Genomic DNA, 19376 nt, shown 5'->3' with positions numbered 1-19376 from the left:
CTATTTACGGTAGCTCCGTCTTTTGATTCTATTACTTTACCGCTAAGAATTTTTGCTTAAAACTTTTTTTAAGGGCCAAGTTGATTGTTTTTGGTAAAATAGATTGATTGGGATTAATTTTTTTTAGCTTCATTATAAATAATTTTTGTTGTTGGGCTCATTTTGGGCTTTTATATTTTGTTTTAGATTTAATCTATTAATTTTTTATGGCCCTTAAAAGGTAAAAAAAATGCTAAAACTACAATTTTTTTACAAATTACTAATGTGATAAATGGTTATTGATAAGTAAAAAATGATGCAATGGTGAGAACTAACAAATAATTTGCTACCTCAATAGTTTGTAAAAATGTTGTAAAAAAGTTTGTAACTATAACATTACTCTTAAATGAATTGATGGCATTGTTAAGGAATAGCAATATGTAATTTTATTGAACAAATTTACTAAAATTAGTACTTATTAATATACTAATAATTTTTTAAAAAAAGTTAGGGGGTCATTTCCCCTAGTCCATATATAGCTTCTTCCATGCCACAAACTATTTATATATGAAAAATTATTTATGGATGTAGCTGAAACTGAAAATTGAAAACTAAAAACTAAAAAACACTGTAACAAAATAATTTTTTAATGTGTAAATAATACCATAAGACCCATTTTTAATAAAAAAATTATTAAAAATTAAAATTTATGTGTCCGTAAATAATACACAGTGTGCACTGTTCAAAAAAAATCAAATTTTTCGGCTAAAAAAAAAAAAAAATTTGAAATCCAAAACGTGTGTTTGGGAAGCGCAAAACGCGCTTCCCAAACGCACACTTTAATATCTGAAAAATTAAATGCTCCACGCAAAAAGCAATGAAGTTGCTCAGAAATCAGAATGACATAAATAATTGTCTAAATAATAATTGAAAAACTCTATTAATTGTTTTGAAATCCTTAAATAGTTTCATAACCCTGCATGCATGGTCATTTTTGTAAATTGACATACCCATTAATCCCATTTCCTTTGAAATATATACTTGATTCTTAAGGTAGTGGAACAAATTAAAATTAGTATCGAATTTCAAAACCTCCTTTCCATTTACTTTTGCTGAAGCTTCTTCTACTCCTATCTCTTCTCTCTCCATCTTTTCTCTTTGTCAGTTTGTCGCCTTCTTCTTTAGCCTTGGTGCTGGTTCATGGATTTTGAACCCTTGTGGGATCTTGGGGGGTGGTTTCTTCTTCCAAATTGCATGGCAGTGCCTAAAGCATCATCTTCCATCTCTGAAATCCACACTAAATCCCACCCTTTTCTTTTCTTTCTTGCCATCCTCTTCATTTTCTTCCTGCTCATTAATTTTTCTAACTCAATAAACCCACCATCATCCATGGTGTCGTCCTCGGTGTCCATCAAAAGGCTTCTCTTGGATCCCTCAGCATCGTCTGCTACATCTACCACAAACTTGCACCCAAAGCAAACCAGGAACAAGCATACTACTTCCTCATCATCATCAACATCATCATCAAGTTCCAGTACTAAAAGGGAGTTTGGAGCTGCAGCTCATGAAGTTCCCAGTGGTCCAAATCCCATATCAAACTAAAGTTTTTATTAAAGCATCGTGAAATCCACTACTGCGCAAAAGGACTATCGATCCATCGAGTATGTAATGGCAGAGTTATAATTATTGTCATCTTAAATTATGGCTAGTGTTTGAGTCCACATTAAATAGTGCTTGAACTCTGTGAGAGGTTTGTTTCCTATGTTGTCTTCCTCATATATAATTGTTAGCATTGCCTATCTTTTTTGCTAGATATTATTGTATAGCAAAAGATCATATATATAATCTATTTTACCATGTGCATGTATGTCGATCGCCATATATTGATGCCATGGTTATGGTTTGTATTATTTAGTTAACAGACGAGAATTCAAGACATAATATTTTATGATTTTTGTTTGGTTTAAATTAGTGTTTCTGTAAATGGATTCCTTTTCCGTTACTTTTTTTAATACCATAATACATAGATAATTGGGATGGAAGATTAACTCTTAATTTCTCCCTTGAAAATATTAAGAAACTACAAAACTTATGACTGATCTTTCTCTTAATTGTTGTCAAAGTCCGGTGTGTGGTGTGATTTGCTAGGTACATGTACTTTACGTTGTGTAATTTTTGAGTTTCATGCTCTTCTCTACTTTTCTCCTTGATGAATGAATGAAACCTTCCTATAAAATAAAATAAAGATGTTTCCTATATAGACCTTCGTTAGGTTTCCATAGCTCATCAGGACTGGAAAAGGGGGACGGATAAGAACGGAATCTGAGGCAAATTAAAGGGTTCTCTAAGGTAGCAGTGGTGATGTCCCAGTGCGAGTGAGAGGACATTTTTGTTTTGCCTGAGAAATAATTCAGCTAAAAAAGAGAAATAATTTCAGCGGCCTTTGGACTTTGCTTTTGTCTTGTCAAACACACCATCCAAGAACCAAGAAAAGCTAAGTGATACCTACCAACTAGGATCGTGACTCACGAGGCAACCCTATGATTTGATAATAATAGCTGTATGATTTTCTAGTGTACTGTATATAATATCATAACTATATAAAACCTACCATATTTTTTATATGATTCACTACCATTATAGCAAAAGTTTTTTTTTTTTAACAGTTATAGCAAAAGTTTGTGGTTTAAGTTGTCTCCTATCAATTTTTGGTGTTCAAAATTTGACAACCAATCATATGCTTATGATGGTGCTGTTGTTGAAAAACATAAATTATCTATTCAAACCGGTTCAAAGTATATGGTTTTGACTTGTGTCAGGGACTCAGGTTAGCATGTCAGATTTATCTGCAGCCGGTTGTGGATGTATGCAAGATCATTCACATAAATTCTTCTATTTATTTGAATACAGGAACTAATTTTTCTATTTTATATAATTATTTTAAAAAACTTATATCACATTATTTATTTTAGAATTCCGTTAATGTGTGTTTTTATTAATCATTTATTTTAAAAAAAGTTTTTATAAGAAATTGAAAAAAATTGTCAAAACAGTTAATTGTTTTTTTATTTTTTTATAAAAAAATTTTTAAAATATTTTACTAAAGTATGTTCTCAGGGCAAACATTAGTAAGTCTCTTTATATTAAACTCTATTTCTTTAAAATATGAATTTTGTTTTATTTTTAAAATTGTTTTTCTTTTTTCACATACAATAGCTACTGCCTACTTTCTTTGTTTTTTCTCAAAATACGAAAAAAAAAATTGATACAATATGATTCCACCGGTGTGAATTTCACAATTATTATAACAATTTTAAAAATTTATACGTCTTTAACTTGACTAATGTAGTGATTTTGGAACTTAAATGTGTAAAATTATTATTATTATTTTTTTTTTTTTTTTTTGCATTGTCTTATGCAAATGCTCTAAGATAATATCCATAAAATAAGATAAGATAAGACCATAATGGAACTTACAATCATGGAGAAATTACAGTATTTTGTATTTGTGTTTGATTGGATCCAATGAAATAGAATAGTTACATGATTTTGACCCCAATATAGTATTTTAAGGATTTAAGAGTGATGCAAGAGACATTACAAATTTTCCTTTATAAACTTTACAAACTTATCTATCACTAATAACCAATTTTTTTCAGGCAAAACAAAATGTCCTCTCACTCTCACTGAGACATCACCACTGCAACAAATTCAATATTATCACCGTGGTAATTAAATTGCAACAAATTCAAACATTATATTATATATAAGACATATACGCCTTATGTCTGGATGTATAAATATATCTTTAGTTTACTTGTTTTATTTCTTCTTTTTCTAATAGTATTTTTTAAAAAAACTTGTAGATTATTTTTTCAGTTTACTTGGGCATATTATATACGTGTAAATGAGAGTGCTTGGTTTCTCAGCAGATTTTCTTATAATGAAAATGTAATTATTATTCTTAACAAGGAAAAGTAAGACCAAACTTTTCTTCAGATGTATATGTAAGCATAATTTACTGGTTCTTTTGTGACTATTTTCTAAAAAAGAAAAAGAACAAGATAGTTGCAATCGAATATTGATTTGGATTGATTATCTTACTTTCTTCACTGCCAGAAACCTTCATTAAATTGCTTTTTGAGGTATTGATGTTGGCATTTTTACTTTTAGTTGGCGGATCTAATTCAGCTTGACTAAGATGGATCATAGAGACATTGCTAGCCAAACAAGTAAAGATGCCAAACTAAAAGTCTAAAAGTGAACAAAAAAGAAGCATCAATACTAAAAAGAAAATTAAGTAAAGATAAAGGCATTATCTGATGAGCTTTTACTTGATCATCATTGCCAATGCCCTGGACTCAAAGACCTAATCCCATTTATTTATATATATTTTTTCAGTGTAAACAGGAGATCTAATCCCTAGGTTAAATGGAAAAAAGACGATATATTCTTCTGTTTATGTCCCACATGTCCATTATTTGATTACTTGATAAGCAAATTAAAGGAATGTGTTGAAGGGATTAGGATTCGGTGCAATACCACGGGTGCAACTACTCCCTTCCTCTCTCATAACAAATTTATACTACTCTCACTTTTTAACTTTTCGTCACTTCTTTTATATAATTGTTGAGATTAAAGTTGTATTTTTCAACTCTCAATCTCAATCATTGAGAGCTATTGTATTAGATGTAATTGTGGGCACAGGCACCCTTGATGGCCATCTATCGCCACTTTGGGAGTACGCCTCACCCGAATAGATTGGGACAGAGGATGATAATGGAACCTCCACCTAAATTAGCTATATAAAGGAACCATATTTATAAGTGCCCCTTGCGGATGAATTGATCTTACCAAAGCACATGTCCGAAGTTTAGGTATGGGGATGATAAGGTGTTAGGCAACCAACTCCACTCGACCTATGGGTTGACCTCCACACATTGTGTTCCACATCCTAAATCCATCAAAGTAATAAGCTATCCTATACACACACACACACACTTTAGGTCTATCCTAACATACATCTAACATCAAACCTAGCATTCATCTATAATGGCATAGCATCATATCATCACATCCTAACCTGCATCTAGACATGGCATATCATCATCTCATCATAGCATCTCATATCACATATGCACCTATCATACCCTAACATACATCTAAGCATGGCATTTGCACATGTCCTAACACACATCTAGGCATTTCATGCTTTATCTCATGACATAAGACAACATTAGGCAAAAGGACAACAAGCAAACATGGCATCAAGGAAGCACATACACCAACATCATCCAAAGGCAGTAAACAATCATATGGAAAATAACTAAACACATCATGTTCATAACAATCACTATATTCATCAAGCAAACAAAATTCATCATGTTAAATATGCATGTTCATGCTTATATGCATGTAATTACCCTACTTACCTCACTGCATCACAACACCACAACACTAATGCATAATGCGTGTTTATGTTCTTATGCAAGTTCATATTGTTCATCACACATAAACAATAAGTACCAATCTAACAAATCAAGCATGTGAGACATGTTATGCTACTACTCCCTAATTAAAATATGTGAAAATTAAGTTAAACAGATTCTAAATAAACATTAAAACTAAGCAAAGTAGGAAGAACACATAAAAACATTGAAACTTGGGTTTCTGGGTTTAAACATGCACACACCTACCCTAAACATGGGTACACATGTTCATAGGGATGCATAAGCATGCACAAACATGCACGCACATCAATAAAAAAACACAACAAACAAGAAGATAATCAAAACAAAACATAATCTAACCTAGCATGCTTCTATTCTATAAAGCAAATAAGCCTAAACTAAACAAGAGTTATTAGAGCAAGTAAAACAGCAAGTAAACAACAAAATGAAGGAGACAAAGTTATACCTTTATCTCAAACAAGAGAGCTCTTGAAGCTTTGATTTTGACCGTTCACTTCAGTCAATCTAAAAGACACCAAAAAGCAAGATGTTAGCAAACTTTAACTAGAAGGTCTAGACTAGAAGATGTCCTAACCAAGAAAAATTTAACTAGAGAATGTTTTAAAATAAAAACTCCCTGTGTAAATTCCATGATTCATACCCCCTTTAGACGACACATCGGCATGTCAGTTCCTTCTCGCAAAGGCGAGGTGCATAGTACTTAACCTCCTTGAAAGCAGTTTAGACTCAAAGTCAGCGTGAGCTTAGGAGTACACTGTGCCTCTAAAAAAGAGGCAAAGGAGTTGCCACCTAGTTATAGGTCCTGGAACCAAAAATGACTTCATGAAGGTCCTCCTATTTGACAAGGTCCAAAGTTAGAGTACAGAATAGGAATAGGTTAGGCACCCCAAACCTGCCTAGTAGTAGCTGGCTTTCATATATCTTTACTGGATAGTGGATAAATAGTGTCTATCTAATAAACCTATGTGAACGCACGCATGCATCTAAGCCCTAAAGTTCGTCTGTGAGTCATGTGAGATAGATATAGAAAGTAGAATAGACATGCAAAAGGCAATCAATCATGTAAAGGTTAAAAGGATGTATAAGCATATGAACATCTGATCATGCGAACATGAAAATATGCGAACATCCAAGCATGTGAAGATATGAGCATGCAAGCATGTGAGGATATGAACATCCAAGCATGTGAACATGCAAGCATACAAGCATGTGAACATGTGAGCATACAAGCGTCTAAATATAAGAGCATACCAGCATGTTAGTATACAAGCACATAAACATTTAAGCATCTAACACGTACCTCTTACCGCACAATCACCTTAACATTTAAACATAAACGTCAATGCATGTGAGCATATAAAATTCACTGCATGATCACTTAAGCCTCAAAGCATATAGACATATCATCATTCAGGTTTGCACACATGTGAGCATTTGATAGTCAAAGCAAGTGAACATACAAGCATGTGAGCATGGGAGCAAATAATCATCAAAGCATATGAGTGTGTGATCATCAAAGTATGTAGACATGTGAGCATGTAAGTATGTGAACATGAGAGCATGTGGGTATATACAAGCATAAAATCATGCGAGTGAATAAGTATCTAGGCATGTAAGCAATCAAGCATATGAACATACGAGTGTGGGAGTGAAGGAAAAATTCTGGTTTTGTATCTCATGCAAAACCCACAGCGGAAGCGACGAACTAGGATCTATTTCATTCATGGTTGATAACGTGCACTATGTAAATTTCAGAATTTAAGAACAAGATAGCGTACCTTGGTGTGGAGAAATTCAAAACAAAGATTAGAAGCACTTGGGAACACTTTTAATCTTCACTCCAATTTCACTTTACGCCCAAGATGTGTGGTTTCTCAATCAGTTTTCAAGGGAGAATGAAAGTGTGTCTCACACTCTCTCACACACCGTTTCTTTTTCTTTTCTAATCTCTTCTAATAAAAATTTTGTATGTTTCTCCCTTTATAACTAACTGATTATTTAATTGGGCTGGCCTATTGGGCCTTTCCAATTGGGCTTTAGTGTGTGACTTGGAGTGGGACCAAAAGGGACCAATAAGACACTAGCTCCAATGGGCCTTGGATTTTTCTGTCAACTCTTGACAAGTCCAAAGTTACCATTTATTATATTTAATACCACTATATAAATATAATTGCACTCTAGGCCTTATTAATAAATTATATCCCAAGACTTTATCATACACGTAACCCCTTCATAAAATATTCATAGTAACACAAAGTCATAAATGTAGACTGTCACTTTGTAAATTACTACATCTTATCCTTGAGTACTCGGTTTAATTCTTTAAAATTATTCATCATATATTTATGAAATCAAATTTCATAAATATATACTTTAGTAATTTCTTACTAAAGTGGTTAGGCCTAAATCTTTGAATAACTGAAACCATTAAACTTATCTCAAGGGAATATTTTATATCTCCATCAAGAGACTATGAATTCCATCTTGAGAATATATGTTCCATCAACACTAAATGTGGCTGCCCAACATACTGAGGTTTTGACCGTCACTTCAGATCTCACTCCTGATATATCAAAGCAACCTATACTTCATGATCAGGTCCATTATTCTCTCAGGATTAAGAGTTCATGCAAATAGAAGTCGTGAAATTTATTATTCATTTGACAGTCGTTAGAAGAATAATAAATCTCACAGCGGTCTTGTTCAATATGTTTTAACTCTTTAAACATATCAACATATCAACTAGAAGCTTCCACTTCCATGATCAAGACAAATCATCTTAGTTGACACGTTATAGTCTTCGCAGATGAAATGTCCAATTTCATCACCGACTACAAACTATTAATTCTGAGTTTACAAAGAACTTGTGATTTACATCTTCTGTGACTTTTCACATAAATCACATACAATGCATCTCATGAACTATATGATAATGTCCCATATTCATGTTACCATTATTTTAGATAATAATAAAATAACTTTATTAATCACAATATTAAGTCATACATCATGTCATACATAATATCATACATAGCATCATACAATAGGATTTAAGGGCACTAATCCTAACAGGGAGAATGTGATAATCAAAGCAAGTAGACATGTGAGCATATGATCATCAAAGCATGTTGACATGTGGACATTTAAGCATGTAGACATTGAAGCATGTGATCATGAAAGCATGTGAACGTGGATATTTAAGCATACAAGCATATGGGCAAACAAGCATGTAAGAATATATAGGCATGCAAACAGCAATACCTATGAACATGGAAGCATTAATACATGTGAGTATTTAAACATCCAAGTACACATACATCTTACCGTCCAATCACTTGAGCATTTAAGCACGATCATCAAAAACGTGTAGACAAACATCTAATTGTATGAGCACGTGAGTATCCAGACATATAGAAATAATCATCCAAGTGTGTGCTCATATGGATACAAATAAAGGGTTGTTGCTTAATGAGAATTAATGATTAAGTATTATGAAGGAGTGACACTTAATTGGAGTGGAGTCTTTTTTAAGATTTGAATTTCTTTCCTTTATTAAACCCAACATCAATTATTAAATGTGCTTTTGATCTTTAAATTTGCTATTCCCTTTTAGAGTGTTCTTCAATCAATTGTCTTTTATTGCCCTTAGATATCAAATTAATTTAAATTTAAATATCCAAGTCTTTAAATTGTAAATCCATAAATCTATAACCCCAAAATCAATAGCCCCTAAATTGTAACCCCTACATCACTAGCCCCTAAATCTCTAACCAAGAAATCGCTAACCCCTAAATCTATAACCAATAAATCGCTAACCCCTAAATCCTTAACATTGGAAGTGTAACCCCTAGGCCCTATCCCCTAAATCGCTAACCCCCAAAGTTGCTAACCAATAACTGTAAACCCTAAACCCCAACCCCTAAATTACTAACCCCTAAATCTCTAACCCTTAAATCACTAACCCCTAAATTCCTAAGTCCTGAATTGTAACCCGTAAACCCTAACCCCCAAATGGTAACCTATAAACCCTAACCTCTCAAACCCCTGAATTGTTAACCCCTAAATCTCTAACCTCTAATCACTAACCCTAAATCCGTAAACCCTAAATCACTAACACCTAATATCTAACCCCAAAATCACTAATGCCTAATTCGCTAACCACTAAACTGTAACCAGTAAACCCTAACCCATAAATTGTTAACCCCTAAATCTCAAACCTCTAAATCCATGACCCCTGAATTGTAACCCCTAAACCCCAACCCCTAAATCACTAGCCCCTAAATTGTAACCCCTAAACGCTAACTACTAAATTGCTAACCCTAAATCGCTATCCAATAAATTGTAAACCCTAACACCTAAATCACTAACTCCTAAATCTCTAACCCCAAAATTGCTAACCCCTAAATTCTAACCCCTAGTACAAAAAAAATTAAAAATGTAAAAAAATTGGGTAAAATGTTATTTAAGCTAATATATTGGGTTAATTACATAGTCTAATATTTAGACTTATAAAATACGTGGATTTTAATATGTTGATAATTATAAAATTAGTGACCATGTTAGGATAGAAAGAAAATATTTTCCGACTGTAAAATATTTTAGATGAAAGTTTTTTCCCAAAAAAATAAATTTTCAAGTGTTTGGTTGCTTTCCTGAAAATACTCTAGAAAATATTTTCAGGTGTTTAGTTGTGTTCCTGAAAATGCTATGAAAAACATATTTTTTACTACTTAAATAAAACAAATTAGATATATTTTTTACTACCTAAACAAAATTAGGTGTTTAGCTATGTTCTTGATCATTTTTACTACTTTTTTTCATCTCCCAAACACATATATAATATACAAAATTTTGATAAAAAAATTTTGTGATAGAGGACTTGATGGGCCAAGAATATATTGACCACTTTAGTAATATTAATCAATTAATTAACTAAGTGAATTAATTAGATTTAATTACATGCAACAAGCGTGGTAGCATAAATAATTTACCAAATAACTAAATGTAGCGGAAAGTAAATTTGACACGGTGATTTGTTTACGAATGGAGAAAACCACCGAAGCAAAACCCTACAGGGTAAATTTAAGGTCACCACTCCCGAGAATCCATTATTATCAAAACAAGTGGTAACAAGTAAAAGGAATCATAGTACCTAATACCAACCTACAATTAAATCCTTACCCCAATACCCAATTGGACTTGTAATGTAGTGACAATCTATCATTTCAATGCACAGCTCCGAGTACGTAACTAATCAATTGATGCACGAATTCAAGTACGTGACTAACACACCAACTTGAGGAAAATGTTTGCTGCAAAATTCTTCAGTTCATCTAATAATGAAGATCAAGAAGCTCCTTGGTTACAAAACTCTTGGCGCAAAGACGCAGTAGATTCTATAAAAAATATGATAAACTAGGGCAAATTGTCTCCAGTCACAATATGTGTGTAACAACAATTGCAACAACCTTTGTATCACCTAAGACGACCCTTAAAATAATCCTTATATATGTCTAGGGTTGTGAAAAAAAAAACCATACACAAATACACTTGGACATGCGTGAAATCAGATCTGAAAATCTCGATTTCGTAATTCTCGACAGATACAACTTCTGTCGAGCTGCTGTCAAGCTCCGATATTAAATATCGATAAATGTGATCTGTCGAGCTATCTATCGAGTTTTAATGAAAAACACTTTTTCACTTCTTTCTTGAATAGACTGACTTCAATACTAAACTTGAACTCTTGTTCCTTGAAGTACTAAACTCATCCTAGATCTACCCAATTACAAGTAAAGTGCGTTTTGTTAAACGATTAGCCAATTTACATTACATATGTCTCTAACAATATCCACATATGTCCTAACAGGACTAACAGCCACTAATAGCCGACTGTGCTTGTTAGCTATCGGAGATCGAGGACGTCAGTCGGGGGTGGTGGTTAGGTGTCAAACAGTGAAGGGTAGAGGGTGGAGGTTAGGTTGATGAATTTTGGGTGAAGCAAAAAATGGTTTACGGAAAATGAAAACATAGTCCAATTTTCACCATAAAAACAATTTCTGGTTGACCAATATTTTCAGTTGCTCCAAACATCCGTAAATGCATAAAATATTTTCCAGAAATCAATTTTAGTTGAACCAAACACAACCTAAACTCATACGTTTTTATACAAGAATTACTTAAATAAATACACACACATAAATAGCAATAATTATGAAATAATATACTAGTATCAACGAATACCAAAATATTTCATTTCCCTGTTCAAATAAAAATAACCTTGGTTCAAATATTGACTTCCTTAATATGTGTGTGTTATTAAAGTTTTTTCAAGAGCCATCTAGCTATGCTGGAAAGTTAGGAAATTCAGCTGTTGGTTCAAGACATTAATTATCAGTAATAGCATGAGCTACCCAAATGGGATAAAGTCTTGTCAGTTATTGCTGAATCAAGTTTTTGTGCAAGACAATTTCCTGATCTTTTTGGAATTGCTATTTGCGCTCGATATGAGAAGGCTAATTTTTTTTTTTTTTTTTAAGATTGTTTTTTGTTTGTGCTTTTAGTTATAGTCCTGCATTTGGCACAAAAACGGTGTAAGTTTGGTGCACATTTAAATATGAAATGCAAAACCAGTCTTCCACTGAATACATAAACATTGACGTTGTTGGTGTTATTGTTATTGTTGTTGTTGTTGTTGTTGCTGTTGTTGTTGCCCAACAAAGTGCTAGAAACATGGTAGCCACCATGACTTAATCTCTCTCTTGTTTGATAATATGTTAGATCTCTAACATCTATATTTATCTCGTATAAACTTCAAAAAGAAAAATATTTATTTATTTATCAGTTTTAAGTAACGGAATAATATATGATCTCCACAAACTTTAGCCAATTTGGTTTCCACGTTTTGCTCTCTCTCTTAGGAACCTTCGAGACCACCTTCTTTCCCTCCATGTTTTGTGGGAACAACAAAAAAATAGCAACCCATTTTTGTTGCTCGCATACCTACACCTTTCCCTTTGCCGGGTTCGGGGTGTTCGGTGAATTTGTTGAGTCTTTTAAGTTTCATGGCGATTTTGGCATTAGGATTCTGTAGGGCTTTCATTATTGATTTCATATTTTTATGAAATATTGTTTTGTGGGGTTTATAACCCACTTCACTTTTTTATTGTGTGTCATTTTGTAAATATATACACTACAAACTTGTTCTTTCTTTTTTTCTTGATCAAGAGTTTTTTATATTTAAATTCTAATTTATACTCAGAAATTTATTTTGTCATCGTAAAGTAATTGACAGAAAATTTTGGAATTCTTTTTTATTCATTTGTATATGATTTTTCAGTGAATTTTCAAAGTGGGAAATTTAGAAATAAAGGGATCATAATTCATAACAGAGGAATTTAATTTGTACAAGAAATGAGTTGTTTTTCGTGTTTTTCATCCCATGGGAACAAAGCTAAGAGGACAAATAGTGAAAGTAAGAGAGAGTTGGCTGCCGCTCCCAAAGAACTACCCATTTCATCACAGCCTCGGCCAGGTATGCCAACCCATTTAGAAACCTATGTAATTTTGATTAGATCGAAAATGACTTCTAAAACAAGTAGTCTCATATGTGGTATAACGGATGCATAATATAATCATTGCTTAAGCTATAGGTTTTCTAATTACCAAACATAATCTTCTATTTATATAGATGGGTTCCAATAATTCCCAATAAATGCTGGATAGAATTTTTCATAAGAAGAATTATATATGTGTGTATGTTGATTTGTATTGTTGAGGGGCACATGATGCTTATCTTGTACAGAAAATCCTAAGCCAAAGGTCATACCAGTTGAAACTACAAACAAGGATGCCATTAAAGAGACCGCCAACAAAAACATTGCTGCACAAACTTTCACTTTCCGTGAATTGGCCATGGCAACAAAGAATTTCCGACAAGAATGTCTTATAGGTGAGGGTGGATTTGGAAGAGTTTACAAGGGGAGATTTGAGAAAACCAGCCAGGTAGAACACCAAATTGTTGTTTGACATCTACTCTAGCCTCGATAGTTGATACCTTCCATATATAGTTCATATGAAACTTTTGAAAGCATTTGAGTAGTGATATCGTGTTAGTTTTTATCCAGGTTGTGGCTATCAAGCAACTTGACAGGAATGGATTGCAAGGAAACAGAGAGTTTCTTGTTGAAGTGTTGATGTTGAGCCTTTTACACCATGAAAATCTAGTAAATTTGATTGGTTATTGTGCCGATGGAGAGCAAAGACTTTTAGTGTACGAGTACATGCAATTGGGTTCTTTGGAAGACCATCTACTTGGTACTACTTTATTTATTTATTGCCCTCCTTTTGAATGGATGATAAATTATTAGATAAAAACCACATAGAAAAGAAATAATGTGGTGTAGTATTTGATCACACAAGTAAGAAAACGAATAAGCTCATCAAACTAATATTAAAAAATATTTTTTTTTAATAAATATTAAAAACAAGATTAGATGTTCTAATCATATCTAAACCAGCTAGTCATTATAACCATATGTACCCTGTATCTGTGATGATATTCTCAGAAAATTAAACCACTAATTGATTTTCTCATGAACTAAAAATTTGATTTTCAGATGTGCCACCAGAGCAAAAGCCATTAGATTGGTTCACAAGAATGAAAATAGCTTTAGAAGCTGCCAAAGGTCTAGAATATTTGCATGATAAGGCCAATCCCCCGGTCATATATCGTGATTTGAAATCCTCAAACATCTTGCTAGACAAGGATTTCAATGCCAAACTTTCTGATTTCGGATTAGCCAAGCTTGGACCTGTTGGGGACAAGACACATGTATCTTCGAGGGTAATGGGAACATATGGATATTGTGCTCCTGAGTATCAAAGAACAGGTCAACTCACAGTAAAGTCAGATGTGTACAGTTTTGGAGTTGTTTTGTTGGAGTTAATCACTGGAAGGAGAGCCATTGACACCACAAGATATACTGAGGAGCAAAATCTAGTTACTTGGGTAAGTCTTTATTAGATTTTGTTATCTTGTCAATTGAGTGTTAACCAAATACTTTTTATTGAGGCTAAAAGATCGTGCTGATTTTTTTTCCTCTCTAATCTAATTAATAGGCACAACCAATATTTAAGGATCCTCAGAGGTTCCCAGAATTAGCTGATCCACTTCTTCATGGAGATTTTCCCCTCAGAGCATTACATCAAGCAGTAGCAGTTGCAGCAATGTGTCTCCAAGAGGAACCATCAGTTCGCCCCCTGATCAGTGATGTTGTGACTGCTCTCAGTTTCCTTGGGACCAGTCCTAGTGCAAATACCACATCTTTTGCTGATCCTTCTCCACCATCTGATCATAATATGATGTCTGAAAATCAGAATCTTCGTGATGAAGAATCCATAAGGGAACGGCAACGAGCTGTGGCAGAAGCCATAGAATGGGGTTCAAATTCAAGGCATACTGCATCACGCTGTGGCAGTGCATCTTCTTTGTAAAACTTGAGGCAAATGGTGTTGTTAATTTCCAAATATATATCTCTATACTAAGACGATTCTCTATGTGGTTTTTCATGGCTTTCTTTGAATTCTTTCTTACTTTTTATTCAAACTGCAACAATGACATTGGATTGTGACTAAGCACTGAGTTCTATAGAAAATGGCAAAATTTTCTAAATGAGAAGATTACAAGTAAGATTATTAAAATTATGGGCCTTCTACAATCTTTATCTCTCTCTGTTTCCGCCATATACATTTATGTGAAGAATTGCTGCTATTATATACTTTTACCTAGTTTCAGAATCACCAGTTCCTTGCTATTTTAGATTTCTCATGATTTTGGTCATATTGTTTCTTTGCAGTTTGCATGAACCTTTGTCTATGAATGTGTAGCAACCAGCTGGCAGCCCGGATTGGTTGTAATTTCCTTGCTCAATTTTGATTTCTTGCTTGAAGGACAATTTTGTTTTAGACTATTAAACTTCATTTAATCATTTCCTAGCAATATACTGAGCCAAGTGATCATAAAAGTTGTTTTCAACTGTGTATATTGAACATTGATTATTATCTTCCTAGGTTCTTATTCCAAATTCAAATCAAGCAAGCATGTATGTTTTAGTGGAATCTCCAAGCTTGATAATATCAACACCTACGCTATTACCATATAATGAATGGAACATTTTGAAGAATTCAGATAATCATATTGTTTACCCGCCTTTTAGCTAAACTTACACCACCTGAACATCAAGGACCATTTTCAAAATCTCTCAGCTATCAAGCAGCAGCAAGACATTTCATATTCCATACGGCAACTTCAAGAGTGATGGACGCCAAATGCCAAATATTTGGCATTTGGCACACCAAACACCAATATTCATGCTTCATGAGATGTTCCAAATTTCAAAATTTTTTGCAACATGCTACTATGAGGTTCCATAAATGGAACCACACTATAGTATATGTTGCAAATTTTTATTATTTGTTTATTCACTCCGGTATCTCTCTCATTTCTTCTCTCTCTCTCTCTCTCTCTCTCTCTCTCTCTCTCTCTCTCTCTCTCAAGATCTTTGCTTGCCTCTCTTCACTTCCTACTCCAACCAAACCTAGACTGGAGCCATATTCTTTTGAAGCTATGTCGTCCTCCATAGCTCTCGCCACTGATCTCGCTGCCTCATTCTCCATAACTCACTGCTGACCTCAAAGTGTCATCCCTCATGAAACGCCAACAACCTTTTTGCATCTTCCGACCTCCTACCTTCAAATTTCTCTTAATCAAGTTGTGGGTGTGAGATTTGGGATAGGTTCTAATGTGTTGTGTTTGTGGTTATGGGTGGTGGTCCTATGGTTGTGGTGGCAGTTTTGGGCTATGGATTGTTGTGGTCGTATGATTTGATGGTGGATTCAGCAATGGTGGTGTGATTTGTTGGGAGTTTATGTGGTGTTTGATGTTGTGGTGGGTTTTTGTTTTATGATTATATATTTATATATATATGATGGTGGATTCGGCAGTAGTTGTGTGGGTTGTGGATTCAGCGTTTTGGATTGTGCGGGTTATGGGTCGAGGTTTTGGATCGGTTGGGCTGGGTTTTTAGGCCGATGGTAGGTTGAGTTTGGTCATTGATTGATCAATTGGGTTAGGGTTTTGGGCCAATGGTTGGTTGAGTTTTGGGCCGGTAGTGTTTGTGGCTGTAGTTGGTTGAGTTTTATTCTCTGTTTTATTGAAGATTTTGAGTTTTTTTTTTTTTCCTCTTTTGTTAAGGTTTTTGGATTTGGAATTTTTTGAGGATCTGGTGATTGTGGTTGTAATTTGTGGCGGTTGATTTGCTGTTGGTGGTGGTTTAGTAATGGGTTTGTGGTAAGTATTTTGTTGTGTTTGTTTTGAGTTGTATTTTGGGTGGTAGAGGAAGCTCTTGGTTGTGGCGGTGGTTGTAGTGGTGGTTCTTGGTTCTTGGTTCTTGGTTCTTGGTTGGTAGCGACTACCACTAGGTTGTGTGTTTGTATGTTGGCTGGGTTTTGAGTTAATATATTATTTAATGTGTTGTATATATTATTTTAATGTTTAAAATCAAAGAATAGAACATGTGATGTAAGGTGTATTGTAAAATGATATGGTAAAATAATAAAGTAGGCTTTTTGATGTGTTAAAATGGCATAATTTTGCAACGTCTGATGAGAATGCTCTAACAATGTTGATGATAGCATATATTAGCTAACCGCTACATATGGAGCCTGAAACAAATCAATCAAGCCTTCAGAGGTTTCTCTCTAAAAGACAAAGGGAAAATGAATAATTAAAAAAAGTGTGGCATACAGTTTTTAAAACAGAATTCCAAAGGGAACATGGAATTCTTTTTTTTATGGTCATGTGATTTGCACATGACTATTAATTTTAACAGTCAACTAACTTATACTCCCTGCATATGCATGTGGACACACACACACACACACAAATATATATACATGAATATATGATTAAACTATGGAGTTCAATGTGCAAGATTTGGTGCAATATAGGTGGTGATTACAAGCTTTCCTAGTTTGGAATGTAAAGTACAGATTGTTGGGGAGATAAACACATTGAGGAGTTTACTTAAATAACTAATATAACATATAGAGACAAATTTTAACCCAAAAGGCCTAAGCTCAATGGATATGTGCTCAATTATGTTATATTAACCTCTCATTCTTTTCATCATTATTCAATATGGAACTTTACTCACACGTGTACACTCAACAATCTCCCCCTCACATGTGAGTCTCTGCCTCTGTGGGATTAAGACCAATTTGTGCGTCATGAACAAGTCCTACTCGCTTTTCCTTGCCTAATGGGCTTTTTTAATCACTAATGCATCATCCATGGGCCTCCACATGTCAATCTCGCACGTCTTTCGTCCTCTATGGAAATCTCACACCTCACCATTGTCTAGCACCATTGGTAGTAATACTCCTTTGTTGGGCCTTTTTCCAAGCTCATTTGTGTGAGCTTTATGAGCTTGCTTGGGTCAATGTAACGTCCCTACTCCAATAACAAAACGGACCCATCCCAACTCCATTTGCAAAAGGCTCCAAGTACATCCACTTGTTCCCACCACTCGTTCCCACTCCAATTGTGAAAGGAATCTTGATAACCTAGCCACCTTTGCACCAAACCACTATTGATAACCTTGCCACCTTTGCCCCACAACACCATGGACTCTAATACCACTTGATGGGGAGATAAACACATTGAGGAGCTTTATTGAATAATTAATATAACATATAGAAACACATTTCAACCCAAAAAGCCTAAGCTTAATGGATATGTGCTCAATTATTTTCAATTAACCACTCATTCTTCTCGTCATTATTCCATATGGCACTTTACTCCCACATGTACACCCAACACAAATTTCCTATAGTTTAGGGTAAATTTGTGCAATTATTATAATTATTTTTAATACCACCGTCTTATAGACTTTAATTTTGATGTACCCAATCTAATCTAAGCCCAATATTATAAAGTGCTTTGTAAGTTCACCAATGAAATTAGTTTTTTTTTTTTCTTAATATATTCTTGTCCCAAAAAAAAATCACCATCACGTTGCAGATACCAGTTAGATGTCCTTTTAGATTCAACAAACATCATGCTTAAAAAAAAGGTGAAAAATACTATTTTGCTTCATATATTTTGGGGGTTATAGTTGATTTAGTCTTTAGATTTTAGTAACAGTCAATTTAATCCAAGTTACTTTTAATTTGCAGTTAATTTGATCACTACCATTAACTCACTAACGGAAAATACTTACGTGACTAGCGAATTGCACAATTGGCACTCTTAAGCTTACATGACTAATAAAATATTTTAATTGCTATTTAAAATACCACATCATCATTTTTTTTTTTTTTAAAGAAACTAATTTCTTAATTTTTAAAATAGAAAAAAAAATGTAGGAACATTCCCATCCCATTTTTTGGCAACTAAACGCAGACTAAAACACAACCCAGATTTTGAACCCATATCTGACCATAACCCCAATTGGCTTTAATGAATTCTTTAGTTTTGATTATGTGGGGGTTCCTGCTCAAAAAACAAATACAACCACACATTTTATATTCACCCACTACCGCATATTCTCTTGAGCACCTACGAATCTATGATCACACGTCTTTATATAAAAGGAGGGAAGGTTTTTTTTGGTGAACGGGGTTCTCTCCCTCTCTCTCTCTCTCTCTCTCTCTGTGATTCTCCTAGGGCTTTGACCCTCTTAGGGAATATCTCTTACTTGCCCTCTCTCCTTTGATTCTCCTTGGGCTCTGACCCTCTTAATGAATATCTCTTACTTGCTCGAGGACACTTTCCCAAGAACTCTCTCTAACCCTCTCAAGGACACTCTAACTCACCCAAAGACACTTTTTCAAAGATTCTATCTAACTCTCTCAGAGACACTCTCT

The 19376-nt window shown here is 34.0% G+C and overlaps 2 protein-coding genes across 2 annotated transcripts; both read left to right on the top strand.

Annotated features, from left to right (window-relative positions):
• The first annotated feature begins 1048 nt into the window (after positions 1-1048).
• Positions 1049-1956, top strand: LOC142618865 (CLAVATA3/ESR (CLE)-related protein 41-like). The gene has a single exon (XM_075791902.1). The coding sequence runs from the start codon at positions 1180-1182 to the stop codon at positions 1579-1581; it is 402 nt and encodes a 133-aa protein (XP_075648017.1). The 5' UTR covers positions 1049-1179; the 3' UTR covers positions 1582-1956.
• Positions 1957-12103: 10147 nt separating this feature from the next.
• LOC142619994 (putative serine/threonine-protein kinase PBL26) lies at positions 12104-15082 on the top strand. Its single transcript, XM_075793423.1, has 6 exons — positions 12104-12185; positions 12790-12984; positions 13255-13454; positions 13577-13766; positions 14069-14460; positions 14571-15082. Exons 2-6 carry the CDS (start codon positions 12864-12866, stop codon positions 14943-14945), a joined length of 1278 nt encoding a protein of 425 aa, XP_075649538.1. The 5' UTR covers positions 12104-12185; positions 12790-12863; the 3' UTR covers positions 14946-15082.
• The last annotated feature ends 4294 nt before the right edge of the window (positions 15083-19376 follow it).

Source organism: Castanea sativa, chromosome 12, assembly GCF_040712315.1.
Source record: "Castanea sativa cultivar Marrone di Chiusa Pesio chromosome 12, ASM4071231v1".
Lineage (NCBI taxonomy): Eukaryota > Viridiplantae > Streptophyta > Magnoliopsida > Fagales > Fagaceae > Castanea > Castanea sativa.
The sequence above is the reverse complement of the archived record's forward strand: the minus strand, read 5'-3'. Positions and strand labels throughout refer to the sequence as shown.